At 38.2% G+C, this 21,439-nt stretch overlaps 1 protein-coding gene and 1 long non-coding RNA gene across 2 annotated transcripts; both read right to left on the reverse strand.

The window, feature by feature from the left end:
* Positions 1 to 6,333: 6,333 nt before the first annotated feature.
* Positions 6,334 to 8,584, reverse strand: LOC102215312 (tumor necrosis factor receptor superfamily member 4). Its single transcript, XM_005724532.1, has 7 exons — positions 8,461 to 8,584; positions 8,207 to 8,317; positions 7,920 to 8,051; positions 7,761 to 7,830; positions 7,402 to 7,646; positions 7,218 to 7,322; positions 6,334 to 6,848 (listed from the first exon to the last, which is right to left on the reverse strand). The coding sequence occupies exons 1-7, from the start codon at positions 8,531 to 8,533 to the stop codon at positions 6,763 to 6,765; spliced, it is 822 nt and encodes a 273-aa protein (XP_005724589.1). The 5' UTR covers positions 8,534 to 8,584; the 3' UTR covers positions 6,334 to 6,762.
* An 8,379-nt stretch (positions 8,585 to 16,963) lies between these two features.
* LOC102215602 (uncharacterized) lies at positions 16,964 to 17,664 on the reverse strand. The gene is made up of 4 exons (XR_311483.1): positions 17,643 to 17,664; positions 17,390 to 17,500; positions 17,103 to 17,234; positions 16,964 to 17,013 (listed from the first exon to the last, which is right to left on the reverse strand). It is a non-coding gene; the product is annotated as an uncharacterized LOC102215602 (long non-coding RNA).
* Between the last annotated feature and the right edge of the window lie 3,775 nt (positions 17,665 to 21,439).

Below are 21,439 nucleotides of genomic sequence, written 5' to 3' on the forward strand. Positions count from 1 at the left end.
CGAGGCCCGGGGGTTGGGGACCGCTGACTTAAGTGATCTGCACTTCATATCTTCCACTTTAACCCAGCTTTAACTGGTCATTCCAGCACAATGGTTATTGAATTTAACGATTTAAACTTCAAATATACATTACCTGTCAACATTTTTAGAATGCCCCAATGTTTCCAGTTTTGGTTCAGGGTGCCTCTCACTCTGTACAAGTCACCAACCCAGTATCCAGCAAAACAGCCACAGGCCATCACACTTCCTCGTCCATCTTTGACAGTTGATGCTACACACTGTGCAACCATCCTTTCACCTACTTGACGGCATACAAAGATCCTGCTTGATGAACTGAAGATTTCAAATTTTGATTCATTAGTCCATGATACCTTCTTCCCATCTTCAGCAGTCCAATGGTGGCGTTTCATGGCCCAGTCAAGCCTCTTTTTGTCTTATTCTGACGCTTTCTTGTTGCAACTCATCCTGTCAAACCTGCAGCTCGAAGTCTTCACAGTTGAAACTGAGACTTGCTTACTACAACCAGTTTTGGTCAAGTTACTTGAAAATAGTTATTAGAAACTACTTACTGATTACTTCTCCAAAAAAGTAATCCCGTTACTTTACTGATCACTTATTTTCAAAAGTATTTCGTTACTTTCTTACTTAATTACTTTTTAAAAGTATATGCAACATTCTCTGACTGGAAAAAATTTGTTTAACATTTAAACCTATTTTCTACCAAGTCCTGTTGTTCTTAAATCTTTTTTCACCTGTCTAGCAGGAGTGGGACGGGTGGAGGTTTGCCCTGTGCCACAGTGGTAATGTCAGTGGGGGATACAGGGGTTTCTCTGTGAATTTCACATTCCCATGCCAGCGTGATAGGTACTGTCTCAGATTTGAAGTTTTCAAAGTAGAAAAAAGTTTGTTCCCACGCTGAGTCTACAGTAGACGCTAATGTTTTTGTCGCCTTTTACAGAATCAAACACAAAGTAATGTCAGTACTTCCAAGCTTTAAACGCCGCATGGTCGTACTCTTTCCCGCACTCCATATTATAGTTGCTCTACATACGTCTGGTGCTACCACGGACGTCGCACGCTCATGCATCATTGTCATGAGACGCTCTCACAAACAAAATCACAGTTTAGTAACGCAGTCATGCAGTGTGCTTACAGGAAAGTAACAGTAATCGAATTACTTTTTTGCAATAGTAATCCCTTACTTTACTCGTTACTTGGAAAAAGTAATCGGATTGCAGTAACACATACACATCTCTGACTGCGACCAATATTAATCCGTGCTTGAGGCTGTTATCGTGTGAGCTGCCTATCAGTAACTCTCAGAAGCTTGTTCTCTGATTCAGTTGTGGTTTGGGGTCTGCTAGACCTCTTCCTGTCAGAGTTTGGCCCAATTTCTGAGTGCCTTTTTTTAGTAAAGGAAACAGTACTCACTGACACTTAAAGTGTCATGACGGTCTGTCTCTCTTCTATTGTTAATTGCCTTTTTCTCGCCATTTTTGTAACAACACACTACTTTCTGCAGTACAATACTGTTCTGCTGATGCTCATGAGGGTATGGTACCACATTGTGTTCCAACACTGCTATCATGCATTTGGAACACCTGTAGGAATTAGTAGCACCAGCTTTCAAGGCTTGATCAACCTCCATTGCTGCAGAACAGCAGTTAACCCATTTTGTGTTCCCTGAAAACACAAAAAGGCCTTTTTGTATAATTCTGAAATGCACATTGTTTTTCAGTTTTGGGTAACCTCACTCTTTTTTCTTATCTCTGCCAGTTCATCACTTACCTTTTTTTTTATCATTTCAAGCTAATCATTGGACTTGAATCACTTGAATTGCATTAAATAACTGGAAAAATTGGGGTGTTCTAAAAGATTTGACCGGTAGTGTATGTTATTCAAAACTCTTTTGTTGTCCAAGCACCTACTTGTCTGTCTTCTATGAGTCACTCAGCCTCTTTTCTCTGTTTTTTTTTTTAAATTTGCGTCACTCCCCCTCCTTCAGGCTGTCTGTCATTCAAGGTCATCTGCAAAGGTCTTATGCAAATTCTACAACCATCTGCTCACTCATCTTCACCTGTATTTATATGCCTGGTGCTGTAGTCACTATTTTCTCCCTTTTTCTCAGATTCTGCCCTGTAATATTGCTTCTCACTGGAGTCTAACTATCAAAATATGTAAATTTTACATTTTCTTACATGAACTTTGCACTCTCCGCTTTGCAAGTAATGTGTATCTGTTTGCATTTTTATTTCTGCATTTATGTTCACTTATACGTACTTTTGAAAAAGATCACACATTACATATAATTGTTGGAGCAGATGAAAAATGTATATACAGTGCTCCCTCGCTATAATGCGGTTCACCTTTCGCAGCCTTGCTGTTTAATGGATTTTTTGTGCAATTTTGCACGTTTTTTTTTTTTTACAGTGCATTGTGTTCTGTGTCCTGATTGGCTGTAGACCATTTTCAATCAGTATCCTCTGTGCCACGTCTCCTGTACAGTACAGAATGCGTTCAGCTTGTCAAATTTACATAAATCGTCGATCGCTAGCAGTGTGACTCTGATGTGCTGTACTATATGTTTCTAAGTTTTCTCCCCAACAAACACAATGTCGATGAAACGTTTTGCACCGTCAAAGGCACCTGCGGTAGCACCCAAAAGGCAGAGGAAGATGCTAACCATCGCACAGAAAGTTGGACTTCTGGACATGCCAAAAGAAGGTAGAAGTTACTGTATTTTACAGATTATAAGGCGCATTAAGCGAAACAAAACAGTCAGATAAGTCAAACTTTACTCAACTCATTCTTCTTGCTTCCTCCACTTCTGTACCATTGATTCATTAATGTAGAATTATCTCGCAGCTGCTCTATTCCCATGTTTTGGACCTGAAAACAGGGTTTGATCTTTGGTTTCATTCTATAATACTGGACTGATTTTTCTACAAAGGTTTGAACTTTGAGAGTGTTTAAACAATAGAGAAAAGTGTGAAAATGTTCATGCCTGTCTGAGAAAAGTGTATAAGGTGTGTAGTGAGGGGTTAAACAGCCTTAAAACATCTATAATAATTGTAAAAAAAAAATAAAGCTGGCTACTTTGCGGATTTTACCTATCGCGAGTTATTTTTAGAACGTAACTCCCGTGATAAACGAGGGACCGCTGTAATGATATGGAAATTTTGGCGGGAAAAAACTATTTTTTACTTTTCTGATCCTCTAGAATTGTTCAACATGTTCTTACAAGTGTACTAACTTAAATTGTATATATAATACAAAGCAACTAACAGAAGCAATAACAATATTTTATAGTTTTGTGCCTGGAAATCCCACAGCCCACAATGAGTGAGTATGATAATCCCTGCTGAAACCCAAAGGTGACCTCAGTGAACTCAAAAAAGTAAGGGATGACTAAAGATGTACATGGTATGTACGGAAAAACAAGCGTGTGATTTTTTGCAGGGTTATTTGTAGCCTACATGTATATGTTGCAGGAGCACACAGTGCAAATGGATGATGATGTGAAGGTTTTACTGTCGTTCTGTGACCTTTTAGTGACAGTACTTTAGGTTGCTTTTGTTGACGGGGAGTTTCCTGGCAAATCAAGAAGGTGCTTAAATTTTGTTAAATGAGCCACTTCATTTATTGTAATTAATAAGCCAAAGCGCCATACATGTGGCTTTCTCTAATCGGAGGATTTTTTTCCCCTTTGTTTAACATTAGGCATCATGTTGCTGCAGTAGTTACTGTGGTTTAGAAAAAGCACCTGAATGGGTTTTCTCCTGACACTCTAGCTTCCCCACCCCAGTCCAGAGACGTGGCTGTCTCTCTCAGCTGGCCTTGTAAACACGCTGACTATCAATTTAATAATTTTTTCCTGACTAAAGTTTTAACGGACCATATTTGCAGAAGCTATGGGAGTACATCAGAAATGATCAAATTTAGTCATAAGAAGTAATTAATTAACCCTCTGATGCATATTGGTCACTGGAGTGGACAAGTCTATAACTTTATAAAATAAAAAACATATTTTTGGAAAAAAAGAGTTGAACATTTTTTTTCATGTCCTTAGAAGAATAAAAGCACTTAAGAAAAAAAAAATCTTGGGAAGGCTTTCATAATTCATGCATCAGAGGGTTAATATCTGACACCCCTGTGCAAAACTGCCACCTACTTAAACCACATGACGTGTGCCCTCCTATCATAAAAAAAAGAAACTACAGACATTTACTTCCGTCATTGACAGACAGACCAAACCACATGGTTCAATGTACGAAACCTTCAGGATGTGACGTTAGCATATGCGTGCTCACTACGCAGTAGACAGTAGCTACTAGTACCGTCACACTATATAGCCACAAAGGGCGGCAGTGATACTGTAGAAATCAGGATTCCCCTTCACAAGTAGAGCACAGAAGTGCCACCTACTTTGTGGGTGAAAGCAGCATGTTCTGTAACAGAGCCTTCCAACTGATAAACTTTATGAATGGTGCCGTCGGAACATTTGATGCAGATGAATAGAAACGGCATGGCTTCAATCAAAAATAATGACACGGTTACATTATTTACTTCTCTTAGGCTGTTCGCTAAGGAGTATATGTAACTCCACTGATGTTATACATATAGGTCAAAAAGCTACACGTGTTTTGTGGCTGGAGTAAAAGTGATGTGAAACTGCTCACGTCGTCCTTAAGTTATGTCACTTCAGTCGGCGTCTAAACTAAAAGTTCAAGATGAAAGAAAATGTGATCAAGCCCACTTTGGGTCTGCTAGTGGTTAACAGCTCAGGGTGACATTAGATCAACTGTTCGCTGTGTAGTTAATGTGTTAATGGGTTTTTGACATTACAGGATGTACAAATTCAGTACTGTAGATCAGCTGTATCTATTTAGATCATTTAATTTTATACTTCCTATTGTAAAAAAGATACAAAACAATACAAAAACCATTACTTACATTATAAACATAGCATCAAAATAAAGTGAATATAGAAGCCAAGATACATTTTTACAAAAAGAACACTTTTTTGTCTTGTCACCAAAAAAAAAAAACAGAATAATATATGTTATATTTCAGGAAAAAAAAGTCCAACATAAACATTAGGCTACTATGAGTTTGCTGCAACAAGGGTTAAATGTCAAGCAAATGCAAATACATGCCTACTCAGAAAAGCATGTACGGTTTCCCAGAATTTGCACACATAGAATTATAGAGATTGCCGAGTTAAAAAGCTAACAAATACAAATAATAATAAAAACAAAAGGGCATATATTGTATGTACAGCATACAGCATGAAGTATAGCATGCAAGCTGCTGTACTTCAAAACCAGACCAAAGGTTGTTTCAGGTGCTGTATTTTTCTTTGAAACCACACACCTACTTCCTACATCTCTGACATTTACTGAAAGCAAACTACCTGCAGGGTTTCCAGTATGTGTGTACTCTCTGTAAGTCATATTTGCGTTTTACAAAAAGCAGCTACAACAGTAAAATGTTGCCTACTCACAGATATATTAAGATTAATTGAATACCTAATAGTACACAAACTAATAAAAAAGTCATCTTTACTAAGTAAGAATGTTTACTTCCTGTGAGTTATACTTAAATAAATGCTAAATTTTTAATATTAAGTTAAGGTTGGACTGTTATATACATGTTTATACTTAAATAATGGATCTGAAAACTTGATATACTTCTGTCTTTATTTAAATCACTTTCCTTGGGAAGATTTACGGTGCGGTAGCTTTTTCTATATTCGGTTCTTCACAAAGAGTCAACCAGGCAGACAAAGCATTAACTGAAATTTATGAATGTGTGTGTCTGGTTTCTGGTGCAAAACATAAGTGAGGAGAAGTATGAGGACGCTTTCATAACTCCTCTGACTATGTGATCCGAGAAACATCTCCAATGAGGTATAAACAACATGAAAGTCCTCACATTTACAACATCAGTCTTTCCAAAGGCCAAAATGAAAACATGAGAGGATGTATGTCTCAGTGGGGAAAAAGAGCCACATTTAGGTGCCTGGGGGGAACTCCGCCAAACCCACACATCACTGAAAGCATGTTTGTTTTCACAGACCTGCTAATTTGAACAGAGCTGAGTAATCAAAAACTGAGAAACAATGGGCAGAAAGACTTCGTGCAAAAATTAAAGTAGTTTATAATATATCCTGGATCAGTGGTATTGATTGTACTGGTCTTACTGGGTATTTCTCAGGCTTGTCACAAGCCCCAGTTAGTCGCATTAAGTTATGTCATGTCATGTCATGTCATATATATATATATATATATATATATACACATACATTGAATATACAAACATTTCACAGAGGCATTTAGTGGCATGATTGCTCAGGTCACTGTGCAAAAATCTGCATATAGAAAATGTTGATCAATACTAACATTATACAGATTTCTTTGAGCAACATAATAATATTAATAAAAATAATATTATGGTCAATTTACAACAGTTCAAGTAGTGAAAACTATTGTTTACTACTTGCTGTTTCACAGTTTAAAAAGTGAGGTAAGAGGCTTGCAATATGTTTGTGATAATTCACGATTCTACTAAAACAGAACAAACAAAAGTCAAATATTGACTTGAAAATACACCTGTAACAATACAGATATAGTAAATAGTTTGATGATGTATTTCTAATACAAAAGCAACACTGTAAGGAAAAATACTGATATAACGATTACCTGAGTCAAAGGTTCAGCTGTGTATTTCATGCCTAAATGAAAAAAAATAACAAGTTTAACTTCAAGGTTCCATGTAGTCTGACTTGAGCGGGGTCTGGCTTTCATTACAGCTTTCCTCAACTGGCGTGCGGCACAAGGAGTCCATTGCTGTAAACAAAAAATATATATTTTATTTCAAAAAGCTTAATTAACTACCAATTAGTTAATTAATTCAATAATATTGTTGACAATAACTATTTCCCATTTGAAACAGCACAAATCTCAGAGTGTGTGAAGCATTTTGTGAAGAAATATTGCCCATTTTTTCTAATAGTGGTAAAATATGATAAAGAAATAAATCTCTGACATGATTAAAGATTTTCTGGGGGGGTGTGGGCATATATCTTGATGCAAGAAGGTGAACTGTTGTTGCCTGTTGCTTCAAATTTTGGTGCGTCACTTTTCTCATTCAACTTCTCGACATGAAACCACCAAGACCTTTCTTATTGTCTGAAGTGTGAATCACTTGCCACATACGTTGTACTGTTTTTTGCTTGTGCCAGCAGTCAGTGATGTGCAGCTTGCAGGTCACAACAGTTAGTACAACTAGTCCGACAATTCCGAAAATAAGGAGGGCCATACCTGGTAAGACAAAATAAACCTGCTAAGTTAACTTAGCTTTACTTTTGATCTGAGGTTGCATGATCGGAAGATGGCTTACCAATGGGGTTGCCTGGATATACAGGAGTTGGAAGCACTTTCTTTGTGGAAGTGGCCACTCGTGGAGTAGTAGTAGTATCCATCCCCTGAGTTTTGGCCCCCTCATGTGGACGTTGAGTTATTAAACCTCGGAGAGTAGTAATTGTGTTTGATGTGGGAAGTGTAGTGCTGTAAATATCACTGTTTGGCTCATTACAGATGGCATCTGACGATGCAGTTCCACTGATTTTCACCCCTGATTTACATCTAGAATGAAAGATAAATGACAAAGCTGTTAACAACAAGCGTCACGTCCAGACCCTGTTGAAAATTTGTTTTAATCATATATCATAAAAGTACTAAAAACACTAGAATACGTACTCTTTCCATTTTTTACAGTCTGAGTTTTGAGATGTAATGAAAAATCCTTCTTCACATCGTTTACATTCTCCTAGCAGGAAAAAAAGAATTGATGATTTAAAAAGACATTTTCTTTAGTGTGTATGGTAAATGATCCAATATTATGATCCAGTCTTGTACCTCCTATTCGTTTAAATCCCTCAGCACATTTGCAGTTGGAAGAATCACTGTCCCATAGAACAAAGTCTTCACGGCACGCACATCTTGTGTTTGTGAATCTGGTACAATGCTGTTTAATCTCACTACCATGACCTGCAATAAATAAATAAACAAAGAATGTTCTTAATCCTGATGTCGTAATTTGAGTGTGAACTACATGTTTTGTCTCCATTAACAGAGCAGGTTTATCATCAGCTGCTCACATAGCAGCTGTTTTTCTAATAAGTTACAAAAGCTTCAGCACTTACTAGTGTCACACGTTCTACATGCTTTACAAGATTTTGAAGTATTTTCATGATCCTGATAAGAGCCTGGTTTGCAGGGTTCACATCCATTTCCATTACGGGATACTTTTTCGCCTTTAAGGATTTCACAGTGTTCAAAGAAAGGACACAGTTTAATTACAGTAATTACTATACTTTCAAAATAAAATTCAGAAAGTGAAAAACTGAATTTTACAGCATTATACAGACTCAGTGAAATGATAAAAGGCACACTTTACCTGTTTTGCATGTCAAACCAGTAACATGTTGGTTAAAAATCAAAATAAGTATGAGGACTTTGAGCATAGCCATATTCAGTTCTTCAGTGCTGAGAAATGCCACTATTTCCTGTGTGACACACAGCATAAGAATGTGACAAAAGAGAGACGCCACCTGCATAAGCTCTTTATATGGGGCTGTCCCAGACTGCTCACCTACTTTACTGATAAAACAGTTACAATTTATAAGTTCGGTGACTATCCTGTCTATCTTACTACAAACTGTAATGTTTTATTAATATTTATTTTTTTAAAAACTTAAATTGAAACAGATATTTTACATCTATGACATGTCAGTCATAACAGAGTTTCTAACAGGTATTCTAAGATTCTAAATATAGTGTCTAATTTTTTAACACTGGATTAATTAATTATGTAAGTCAACAATTTAAAGAGCCATCTTACTTAAAATTCACCCTATATGTCTACAACTTGAATATTGATAATAATAAAATTCTGTACAATTCAGTACATAAGTAATAAGATGTTTTACTAACTCGTAAACCGGTAAAAATATTTTAGATCCATATAAAGTATGATGGAAAAAAACATCTTTTAAACTGAAACACAGCTTTGAGGGTATTTTTAGCATGTTTGTTAACCTTTTTCTGGGCTTTTTTTCTTTGTTCAGGAAAAAAGGTATTGGTACTGTGGTTAAGCTATCGGAAACAGTTAACTATGTATCTTTGTTTTGTCTAGGCAGAAAAAATTGACATTGTATTATGGCATATGGACTCAAATGGCAAATGGAAAATCCACATATTCTTGATTAGTGCAAGATACAAGATACAACCACACACTCGCTTCTTGAAAAACGGATGTTGAAAAAAACAACCCCCGCTCCTGTTTTATCTCTCTCTCTGTTCGTTTATGAACTTTTCGTAGGTAAGGCGACCCAAAATTAATATGTTTATATTCCAATCATTCAAGAGTTCAGGAAACTAAAGATATAAAACATAACAAACTGTGCTGTCTTTACTGTTCACTTTGCCCATTGTTTGTCTCTCTTTAACACACAGCCCAACTGGTAACATATGATGACAAAGCTAGTTTCACTCACTGGCCATTTTGAAAAGTACACCTATTCAACTACTTCTTAAAGCAGCTACCTCACAAGCCATAGTCAAGACAACCTGCTGTATTTAAAATGTTCAAACTGAGCATTGGGATGGCAAAGAAAGGCGACTTAATTGACTTAAGTGCCAGACAGGCTGATCTGAGTATGTCAGAAACTGCTGATCTAATGGGATTTTCCCACCTAACCATCTCAAGAGTTTACAGAGAAAAGTCTGATAAGAAAATATCTACTGAATAGCAGTTATCTGTATGAAAATGCCTTATTGAAGGTCTGCTTCAAGCTGAAGGGAAAACAATAGGAACAACATAAACATAAGCAACATCAAAGGTATGCAAAAGAGCATCTCTGAATGTAGAACTCACTGAACAACGAAGCAGATGGTCTAAACCCAAGATCGCACAGTGTCACACTGTCAGCTAAGAACAGGAAACTGAGGATTCGAAAAAAAAAGAAAGATTGGAAACACATTAGAAAAACTCCCTTGCTGGATGAGTCTCAGTTTCTGCTGCAATATTCTAATGGTAGAGTCAAACTTTGAACAGCATGAAAGCATGGATCCATCCTGTCTAGCTGAGCATGATTTAAACACCACAGCCCCAGAACATTGTTGCTGACCATGTCTTTCCCTTGTGATCCAATGATCACAGTCTGCCCATCTTGCTCACAGACATTAAAGAGATAATGGAAAAATAAGAAATTGTGTGTTTATCTACACCAGGGGTCGGCAACCCTGGGCACGCGTGCTGCTGGCACGACGATAGCTGGACTGGCCATCAGGCATACCGGGCATTTATTTGTCCGGTATGCCCGATCTGATATTTCGTTTTTATGGGCCGATGATTTTTATTTTTTATTTTTTGTAACGGTATAAACAATGAAAAGTGGTGGATTGGCTAGATGCTGGTCGATGTGTAAAAATAACTCAGGATATACAGGAGGAGGAGAGACCCGGGGTGGCCGCCGGTCCGAGTGTCAGGTGAACTGAACTTCAGGTAAGAAGTTATGACCTGCAGTTTATCTGGGTCATATATTAACCAAGTTTAGTTTATTTTCGTTGTGCTGACGTTTTACAGTCAGTTACAATAACTCGTACTGCGTGCTAGCTAGCATGACAGAGTTTCTATACAGCTGGGTGGGTGCTATGATGTTACTGATAGTGAACTTAATTTTATTCATAAGGCTAGTTAATAGAGTTGCCAACCATCCTGTGAAAAACGGAATCGTCTCGTATTCAGAGAAAATGTTACGCGTTTCATTTGAGGAGAAAGGGAACACAGTTTGTCCCGGAGTTCAGCTAGAATGGGAAAAGACGCAAAGGTGGAGTTCTTCTGCGTCTTTACGCTGCAGCTGCCTCTTCTTCTCTCATTCTCTCCCCCTCCCTCTCCTGTTGCTACTTCAACCATGAAACTGATCAATGATCAGCTGATCGGCTTTTCTCTCTTGTTTGTTTATCGCCCACTTTGCGCCAGAAAGAGGAAACCGCCGGATGTCGCGTTAAACAACAGCAGCACGTTTAAGCTTCATCAGCTGTTGCTAGAATTTATTTAACATTAATTTCTAGTATCAGCTGATGTTTGCTGGAGCCACAGCTGTAAAAGCTGCTGGTCATGATATCGGTTTGGTTATCTGCTGAGAGGGAAACATGCAGATGAAACCAGTAGAATCATCAGAGCTGAACAGGTGATGGAGAAACAGGTTTACCTTTTAGGTGACATGAATGAGTTGAAGGGAAGTTATGAACTGTTTCTGAGAGACAAATAAGACCAAGATCCTTTTCAGTAGCTGACAGCTGGTAACTGTGCAGGGGCGGGTCTAGCAAAGTTTTGCCAGGGGGGCCCGGTAGGGCATTAACAGGGAAAGGGGGGCACGAAGACATACTTTTCTTTCTTATTCTCATTTAAAATGTCTCACTTTTATTAAATAATTATCTGAATCTTACAACCAAAGTTTTTATCTTTGGTTGTAAGATTGTATCTTACAACCAATCTTTCTATACATTTTATCTGACGTAAAATGTATAGAAATCATATATATACATATATATACCAACAAGTTACTGTCACAGCATTTTCTTTCATTTAAAGGCTTTATAGCTTTTCCTATAATACCTGGTGGGCCGGTCTTTAGCCAAATGCCTGGGCCAATATTTTGTCCCAGTCCAGCCCTGGGCACGATACGCAGTGAATTAATCTGAGAAGGTGCATTAAAAAAATAAATGGCCGGGCCATCACTACCTGACAAGTTTAACTGTCTTCAGAACATTGCAGAGGCCTTATTGACAGTATTTGGCTCTACATATCTGTGTGAGCAGATTTTCTCTCACATGAGTGTCCTCAGGTATCCGTCTGAACTCTGGACACTCGGAGACCTGTGTCTCTGAGTGGGAGGCCAGAGATCAGATTAACATGTGTGTCTCTGTATTAACAGACATGCCATATTGGCTGAGTTTGTTTTTCTTATCATTGTTGTGAGGAGACCATAAATAGCATTTGCATTTTCTGTTGTACAGTTCATTTGCTGTTATGGAGTTCTTGTTATGGATAAAAAGTGTATTTTTAAAAAATATATATATCTGATAACTATTCGCTGATAGCTGCAAACATCTGCAAACAAATATAATTCTATAAAGTTGTTCTAAATAGTGTTTAACTGTTAATATAGAGCGTTATTAAATTTAATGCTAATGCAATCATATGGGACATTGACTTCTGAGGAAATTTTAGATGGCACTCATCATCAAAAATATTGCCTACCCCGATACACCCATAAAATTAGACAATCCTTTCGATATGGAGAAAAAACAGAAAAGGGAAAAAGCAGAGATCTTCTTCCAGCATTCCCCTTCACTTTCCTTTCTTGGTTACAAGTGAAGGGAAAGACATGTGTGGGTCTCACTCAGGATATTAGTGTAAGCTAGTGAGGTGGACAGAAATACAGAAAGAGAGAGAGAGAGAGGTGTTAAGAAACTCAAAGTGCCAAAAAAACAAAACTGAAAAAGTCAAATTTCAATTTTACTTATACAGCACCAAATCCTAATTGAGATTTTTGGGCCAAGTGCAATAACGTCAGATTCATCTGAATTTAGAAGAAGGAAATTAGAAGTCATGCAGGTCTTTATGTCTTCAAGACATTCATGCAGTTTGACTAATTGTTATGTGTTTTCTGGCTTCATGGATAGATGGAGCTGGGTATCATGTGCATAGCAATCAAAATGTATGTTGAATGATACTGTCCGAGAGAAGCACGTAAAATGTAAAAAGAATTGGTTCAAGCACTGAGCCCAGTGCAACTTCAAATTTGACCTCAGTGTGTGAAGACAACACCCAAATTAAAATTAAAAAGCAATGTCTCTTTTCAGGAATCAAATTTTTTTTTTCCCTGTGAGCTGTTATATATTGCTATGACTTTCTTTTTTTTTTTTTTTTTTTTACCAAAATGCTCTACATCCATTGAACAAAGAAAGCATGCAGACAGGTACCAGTACAACTCAGGGTACACCAATGATTGTAAATCCTGTCAGTGGCACTTGCCTCTTGTAACTCTTGACATGGGTCAATGAACAATTTGCATGATCATGATGCATTTGCATCATGAAAGACTAAATGATTCCTACCTGAAACAGCTCACACAGCCACGTTTGTAGCTTATTGACTTCTAGAAAGCGATAAGTTTCCAGTTGAATACCATAAGGCAAATGCCAGTTAGTTGTTCCATTATCTACACTTTGTACCTTTGTTGCTCTCAAGGTAAACAGTTCTGCAGCGTCAATCTCCAAAACTGAGTAAATAATGATGAAATAACCTTAGATAGATAAATAGCCTACAAAGCAGTGGAAAAATATGTGCACTGATTGTGCTGTGAAGTGTCCCTTAAACACACTTCCTACTGAATTCTCTCTTAAGATGAAACATATGTGGAATTTGCTGTTTGTGAAGACACGGCAGAGAGTATATGTTGAATTTTGCAGAAGAGACAAAGCTAACACTGCAACCAGATATGAAGATTATCATGTATAAGCTACCTTTGTGCAGAATTTTCAGCCTCAGTTTCAAAAAAACGAAACAGTTATCGTACATCTTTGAGTAATCAAGAATTCTCAACTCTGAATACTGAGTAAAATCTAGATACATGAGTAAAAACCTCTAGATTGCCTGTAAATGTTGTAAACTGAAAATAGTCATCATGTTTGGTGTGACTATGAACACCAAAATAACAAAATCAGTTTACAGTTGTTTTGTCCTCTCTGCACATCGGCGACAAAATTAACGCTATTGCTGTTTGTTGAAACTCTTAAAACTCTGCTTTCATTTGTGCACTTTTATAATTGCTCAAAGCTTTGTATAGTTGACATAGTGTGTGAGGAACTGAGCTGGTTAAGCACGAGGACACACTTAGTATTTAGAAAAAAGTGGTCTTTATTTACCCCTAAAAATGCAAAGTTATACTAAATAAACTAGCAATACAGTGCCCATAAAAGAGGTCAAATGACTAGAACTAAACACAAATAAAAACAGCAACTTAAAATATCTCCATCTTAAGACCAGGTGGACACATGACAGGAACACAAATACTAGCAAATTAACCAACACCAAGTAAACAAAGCAACACTTCACTTCAAACGGCCCCATACCCCTCCCCTGTTTTAAATGCATTTTAGAACAGCACGCATCAACACCACATATGAGCAGGTAGAGTGAGGTATGGGGTCTTCACACACCCCCGTTCTCTATTGTGGTGCCTGGACCTGGGAGTATAGAGTATGTATGGGGAGTGTGAGTGTGTGTACTGGGTTCACTTCTGTGTGTCTCCATGTCAGGTGAGTACTGAGTATTTGTGCATGTGCGCATGAGGGGGGGAATGTGTGTGCATGTTTGTATTTGTATGTGCCTGTTTGTATATACTGGCTCACTCCTGTGGCTGCTTGGTGCACACTGGCCCTCCTGGCTCTGTTGGGCCCCTTCTAGGGTGTGAAGGGCCCTTGGATCCTGGGTCTCTGGGCCCAGGGCTCAGTCTGATCTGGTGCAGCTGGCTGCCAGTGGAGCCTGCAGGCTCAGTGCTGCAGGCCCTGTGACTTCTGCACCTTGACTGCTGGGTGACCCCCATCCGAGGCACTCCTCAGCTCTTTTCTAGGTGGCTGACGTGACTGCCCCTCTGGTGGTAATCCTTGCTCGTGGCCCGGAGCTCCTCCATCCCTCCTTCATGTCCTGGGGGGCAGGGCTATGGCTCCTAGCACCCACTACCCACATAGCAAAATTTGTATGGCCTGGATCTGGCCCACAAATGTGCTTACACATGGCCCACGTACTGCAAAGAATGACGGCCCTTTGGTGGCCCAGATCAGGTTTGCCAGAGGTGGCACACACATGGCCCAGCACAAGGCCAGTTGCAGGCACACTGGTGGTCCTGTGCTGGCCCATGCGTGGAGTACCTCTGGCAAACCTGATCTGGTCCACCAAAGGGCCGTCATTCTTTGCGGTATGTGGGCCATGTGTAAGCTGTGTGCAGCCACGGGCCAGTTGCAAACACACTGCTGACCCTGTGCTGGACCAGAATAGTTTCAGCTCTTGCCCCAAATGTCAGCCTAATGTGTACCTTAATCAAGCCATGTAATAACAACATGTGCCATCATTGCCAAGCCTTGCCCACGTCGGGTTGACATACACCCTGCCATGACACCGGTCAGTCAGAAGTGCAAGTTTGATGCCAGATCCGGGCCAGACCTGTTTTCTATGAACCTGGGCCACATAAACCAAACCACAATCTGGCCAGATATGGCATGCCATCACATAAACAGTGCCATCTATATCCGGCCTGGCCCATGTCTGGATAACATACCACTTACCATGCCAGAAGTCATGTGGGTATTAGACACTTACATGGAGAAATCTTATGAATGTGCTCACACACACAGGTTTTACACATAAGTGTTCATACAGGTTCATACAGGTGTACAAACAACTTACAGACACACACTATCTCGCTTGGCTGCTGCCTCTAAACATATCATGTATTGTACAGTTAACATTACATTTTTATTAATTGCTGTTACTCATGCCCATATTGGTTATTGCTGTGGTTTCCTTACTGTGCTGTTTTATTTTTGCTTGTTTTTTTTTTCAATCTGCTTCCTTCTTCTCCTCTATTTTTCTTTCCCTCTCAGTCTGTTAACTCTCTTCCGAACTTCTCTTTCCTTCTTCTTTCTCTGTCCTGTCCATTCTGATTGTAATAACTTAAATCAAAATAATAATAATAAAGATCAAATAAACTATGACAATCAATTGAACCAGAATTGCAAAAGCTGTAATGGTCCACTTGGAAAAATAAATCTCTTGGGCATTTTTCTTGACCTTCAGACAGTAATTCTGATTGCTACAATGCCGTACAGGACAGGCAAAAACAAGAAGAAGACTAAGCAAACTGACAATTTATAAATCAAAGAAAATGCACAACATTAAAAGTTAATTACATATAATTGCCACTGATGAAAGAGCTGCACTTGGGCCAATCAGCACTTCCCATATATAACACAGCCGCAACCTAGAGCACATCTTTTGCCCAACTTCAGAGTTGTGTTGCTGCAGGCGCATTAATAGCAAATAATGTTTTGGTGATACAGATAATACACAAGATGTTTTAAATGTTTTAACTTTTACAGATTCATATGTTTCAAACAATCTTTTAAAAAAAGATAATTGTAAAATACTTTTACTTACTAAACCACAGTAGCAGTAGTGGCAATTGTATACATGTAATGAATATGAGTGCTGTAGACATCTAAGTTATCCTTACGTGGATTGCTCATGTAAACAAATTTGGGACAAATTCCAGTTATAAGTATTCCATTTCCTTCCTCCCTGATTGTCAGAGTGACAAAAGCCTTTTAAAGATTACAAATTTGAAATTCCAAGATAATGAGCCATACCTGGTAAGACAAAAAAAGTCAGCTACAGTTTACATAGCTTTTTAAAAAAAAAAAAATCTGTGCCTTCATCTCAGAAACAATGGAAAATGAAGGCTGTGCCAAAATAATTTGGATTTTGTTGTAGAAGTGGCTACTTGTGGAGGAGAGCTAACAGATCTAGTATCCATTTCCTGAGTTTGGGCCTCCCACTGTGGACGTTGAGTTATTAAACCTCGGAGAGTAGTAATTGTGTTTGATGTGGGAAGTGTAGTGCTGTAAATATCACTGTTTGGCTCATTACAGATAACATCTGACGATGCAGTTCCACTGATTTTCACTCCTGATTTACATCTAGAATGAAAGATAAATGACAAAGCTGTTAACAACAAGCGTCACGTCCAGACCCTGTTGAAAATTAGTTTTAATCATATATCATAAAAGTACTAAAAACACTAGAATACGTACTCTTTCCATTTTTTACAGTCTGAGTTTTGAGATATAATGAAAAATCCTTCCTCACATCGTTTACATTCTCCTAGCAGGAAAAAAAGAATTGATGATTTAAAAAGACATTTTCTTTAGTGTGTATGGTAAATGATCCAATATTATGATCCAGTCTTGTACCTCCTATTCGTTTAAATCCCTCAGCACATTTGCAGTTGGAAGAATCACTGTCCCATAGAACAAAGTCTTCACGGCACGCACATCTTGTGTTTGTGAATCTGGTACAATGCTGTTTAATCTCACTACCATGACCTGCAATAAATAAATAAACAAAGAATGTTCTTAATCCTGATGTCGTAATTTGAGTGTGAACTACATGTTTTGTCTCCATTAACAGAGCAGGTTTATCATCAGCTGCTCACATAGCAGCTGTTTTTCTAATAAGTTACAAAAGCTTCAGCACTTACTAGTGTCACACGTTCTACATGCTTTACAAGATTTTGAAGTATTTTCATGATCCTGATAAGAGCCTGGTTTGCAGGGTTCACATCCATTTCCATTACGGGATACTTTTTCGCCTTCAAGGATTTCACAGTGTTCAAAGAAAGGACACAGTTTAATTACAGTAATTACTATACTTTCAAAATAAAATTTAAAAAGTGAAAAACTGATTTTAAAGCATTATAGAGAGTGAGTAAAATGATAAAAGGCACACTTTACCTGTTTTGCATGTCAAACCAGCAACATGTTGGTTAAAAATCAAAAAAAGTATGATGAGTTGGACGACAATCATATTCACTTCTTCAATGCAATGTTTCCTGTGTGACAAATAGAATAAGATTAAGACAAAGAGAAACACCACCTGACCAAGTTTAAATTGGACACTCCACACAAATAAGACAGCAACATTTATCACTCATAACTTTGGAACCAACGTTTTACTGTTATTGAAAATACCTGACAACAAAAGAGTTCCCTCTCTGAGGGACATTTCCAGAAAATTGTTGAATCTATGTCCCAAATAATTAAACAGTTCTGAAGGCAAAAGGAAGAGCAAAGGGTACAGTCAGAGGGGTACAGTCAGAGGGGTACAGTCAGAGGGGTACAGTCAGAGGGGTACAGTCAGAGGGGTACAGTCAGAGGGGTACAGTCAGAGGCTAGACAGTCTTAGACTAGAATTTCAGCTCCACTCCAATGCTAGTTAAGCTAGATCCCCTGAAACAAAGTTTAAGTCACATGTAGAACCCAGGATGCCCTCTGACACTCTCCCCTGTTACCTCAATACTGCAAACCACCAAATCAAAAATATGAACTCAGTTTCATTGAACTCTGTTTCCCAATTCCCACCATCTGCCAGTACTAACTCTGTCGTTCCCTCTTTGCAGACAGCCCCATAGTAAAATCATGACATAAATAAAGAACATTAAACCAAAATACAGAGAATCTGAAGTCAGTCACAATTTCCAAACCAAAAATTAACAACCCAAGCTCACACAGCCAGCATAAACCCATCACAAATTCCCACAGGAATTTCACAATAACTTGGACCTTACAAAAAAAAAAGAGAACTTATGTGTTTATCTGCACAAATAAAATAAGGGATTAATTTCAGATATAGAAAAGAGAACAACAAAAAGCAGCAATCCCCTACCAGCACTCTTCCTTCTGCCTTGTTGACAACAACTGAGGAGACAGGGGTATGTATGTCTTTCTCTCTCAATATATAATCCTCTGGTGAGGGGGTGGATGTCTCTCTTGCAACAATAATTGGTCATCTAGTGAGAGCGAGTGAGAGTATGCCAACCGCTACATTCTCAATTTTTCTCTAGCTTTAAACATTCATGCTATAAACCTTATTTCTGTAACAACTGACTGGTACAACAGGGATGTGTTGTGGAATTTTCTGTAAAAAAAAGAAAGGTCTGCAGTATGTTCAGCTGTGGTCAAGCTATTTTATTACTGCATGCATGCAGGAGAGCAAACACACACACATCAAAACATCTCAGGTCTAAGTAATGAGCACACTCCTTTATTCCATTCCAAGGAAGAGGGAGGAAGTTACAAACTGATCATACCACACATCACGTGCCTCGCTATGAAACCTAATGGAGCAATGGGCCAAGGACACAAAACATTGTGTCCTTGGCATTATCAGCACCTGTAAAGGGAGTTGTCTTCTAACAAACTGCTGTACATCCACTGAACAAAAAAAAAAGCATGCAGACAGATAACATTACAACTCAAGGGACACTACTGATCGTAAATGCTGTCAGCAGCACTAGCCTCTTGTAACTCTTGACATGGGTCAATAAAAAATTTCATCTGCATCACATTTTTCAGTAAACGAGGAAACGATTCCCACACGAAACAGCTCACACAGCCACATTTGTGGGTTACTGACTTCTAGAAAGACATATGATAACTTTCCAGTTACCATAAAGCAAATGCATTAGTCATTCCATGGTCTACCCTGTGTACCTTTGTTGCCGTCGAGGTAAACAGTTCTGCAGCCTCCAAAACTTTTCAAAAATTTCCAAAACTGAGTAAATAATGACATGATAGATAAACAACACTGCAGGCCAAAATATCTACACTGGACTGTGCCGTGAAGCTAACGCTACAGCCAGAGACAGAGACCATGTGTAAGATATATGCTGTTTCTGAAGACACAGAGAGACAGAGAGCTTTTGTTGCATTTTTCAGAAATGACAACATAAAGCTAACACTGCAGCCAGAGACAGAGCTCATCACTAATGAGCTAGCGAAACATAAAACAAGGTTATCATTAGTCTTTAAGTAATCAAGAATTCCCAACTTTGAATGCTGTGAGTAAAATCTAGATACATATGAGTAAAAAGCTCTAGATTGCCTGTAAATGTTGTAAACTGAAAACACTTATTCATCATGTTGGTGTGACTGTGACACCAACATATCAAAATCAGTACATGTGTTGTTTTATCCTCTCTGCACATCAGTGACAAAACTATTAAAAAATCGATTAACAACACTATTAATCTACACTATGAAAACGTTTGTTTGAAAGTCTTCTGTTTTCATTTGTGCACTTTAATCACTGCTGAAAGCTTTGTTTAGCTGACATAGTGTAACTGATCACAGGAACTGATCATAGCTTCTTAGTCTATAAGCTCTGCTGTTGTATATGGCAAAAAAAAGTTTGTAAACCACTGAGATGGGGAAGGGGTTTGCCGTACATTAACACAACCAGTTCACATGTAGCCTTATGTCAAATGGAGAGCATGCCTCTCAGAACCTGCAAAACTATGCAAACATCACAGCAACACCTCTCCCTATACATGATTCCAGTAACAACTGCTTCAGTTATCAAAAATAAAAATCACAGGCTTCAAAATTAGTGAAGAGTTATAAACTTTCAACCAAATCAAACATGTTTAAAGAAGTGAAAAAATGACGAGGAACTGATGCTTATATGTGACTCCTTCCAATCAGCAGAAGCCTGAAACATAATAGATTCTTTTTCAACTTCTTTAGATACAAAGGGACGTTAAAGAGGAACTGATCAGAGCTTCATAGTGAGTAACTTGAAACAGAGGGAACAAAAAGTTGTTTTAGACTTTCAGGATAGTTAGAGTAAGGACATTCAAAGATAATCAATGTGCGGTGTGAGCTTTCGTAATTGTACATGCCAGAAAAGGTTTGGCAACCACTAAGTCAGATTAGAGTTAGATGTGAAATCCTTACCTCGTACCACTTAAAAGCTATGCTTCTGAGAACCTGAGACTTAGATAAACATCAAATAGAACAACACCCCACAAGGTGCAAGTTCCCAGTACATTATACAGAGCAGATAACCTGAAGTTACATCAGAATCGTTCATCACTATGCTCAAATATGCCATTTTGAAAACACATAGCAATTGCATTAATGGACATCCACTCATACATTATAGGTTATGTGGTACCTTTGAACAAAAACAGAGCACATTTAAGATAATAATATCAATGAAAGCCATGAGAGCCATTTTTTTTCTCCTTTTCATTGGCTGTTCCACATCTAACCAGCCCATATAAGTTTCTACACCTTTGGTTGCACCAAGCAAATCACGCCTCTGCACCAGAATGTGCAGAACAAGTGGTTTTTCTTTTTTTCTTGCAATAGAGGCAACATTTGCCTGGAATTATACAGGATAGATGTGGTTAGAAAAGCCTTTTATGTACTGTGGGTGTGCAAAGAAGAAAAACTCAAAATGAAAAAAAACCCGTAGGAAACTGACACCACGGTAAAGGCATGAACTTTTGATAAAAAGCACGCTCCACAGAAGCGATTTATTTAATGTTGTGCGTTACCGTGGCAACTCCGACTTTACTCCAGTCATTTTTTCCCTTTCCATCCAAAAAAAGTCAAAACTCTTCCACCATACAGCAAGTCCTCATAACCGGTTTCATATCACTGCTTCTCCTGTCAGTACTTCTATAGTAACTGTGTTGAAACTCAGTGGTTATTACTCATTATTAATTCATATTCATATTTAAAATAAA

Source organism: Pundamilia nyererei, unplaced genomic scaffold (assembly GCF_000239375.1).
Source record: "Pundamilia nyererei isolate P.nyererei 1_Seehausen unplaced genomic scaffold, PunNye1.0 scaffold00012, whole genome shotgun sequence".
NCBI classification, from domain to species: Eukaryota; Metazoa; Chordata; class Actinopteri; order Cichliformes; family Cichlidae; genus Pundamilia; species Pundamilia nyererei.

Excerpts from the sequence above, each read along its gene's own strand:
- LOC102215312 (XM_005724532.1), bottom strand. The coding sequence starts at position 8,533 with ATGGCTATGCTCAAAGTCCTCATACTTATTTTGATTTTTAACCAACAT. Across the intron at positions 8,318-8,460 it reads TGGTTTGACATGCAAAACAG|GCGAAAAAGTATCCCGTAAT; the intron begins GTAAAGTGTGCC and ends AAATCCTTAAAG. Across the intron at positions 8,052-8,206 it reads ATGTAGAACGTGTGACACTA|GTCATGGTAGTGAGATTAAA; the intron begins GTAAGTGCTGAA and ends TATTTATTGCAG.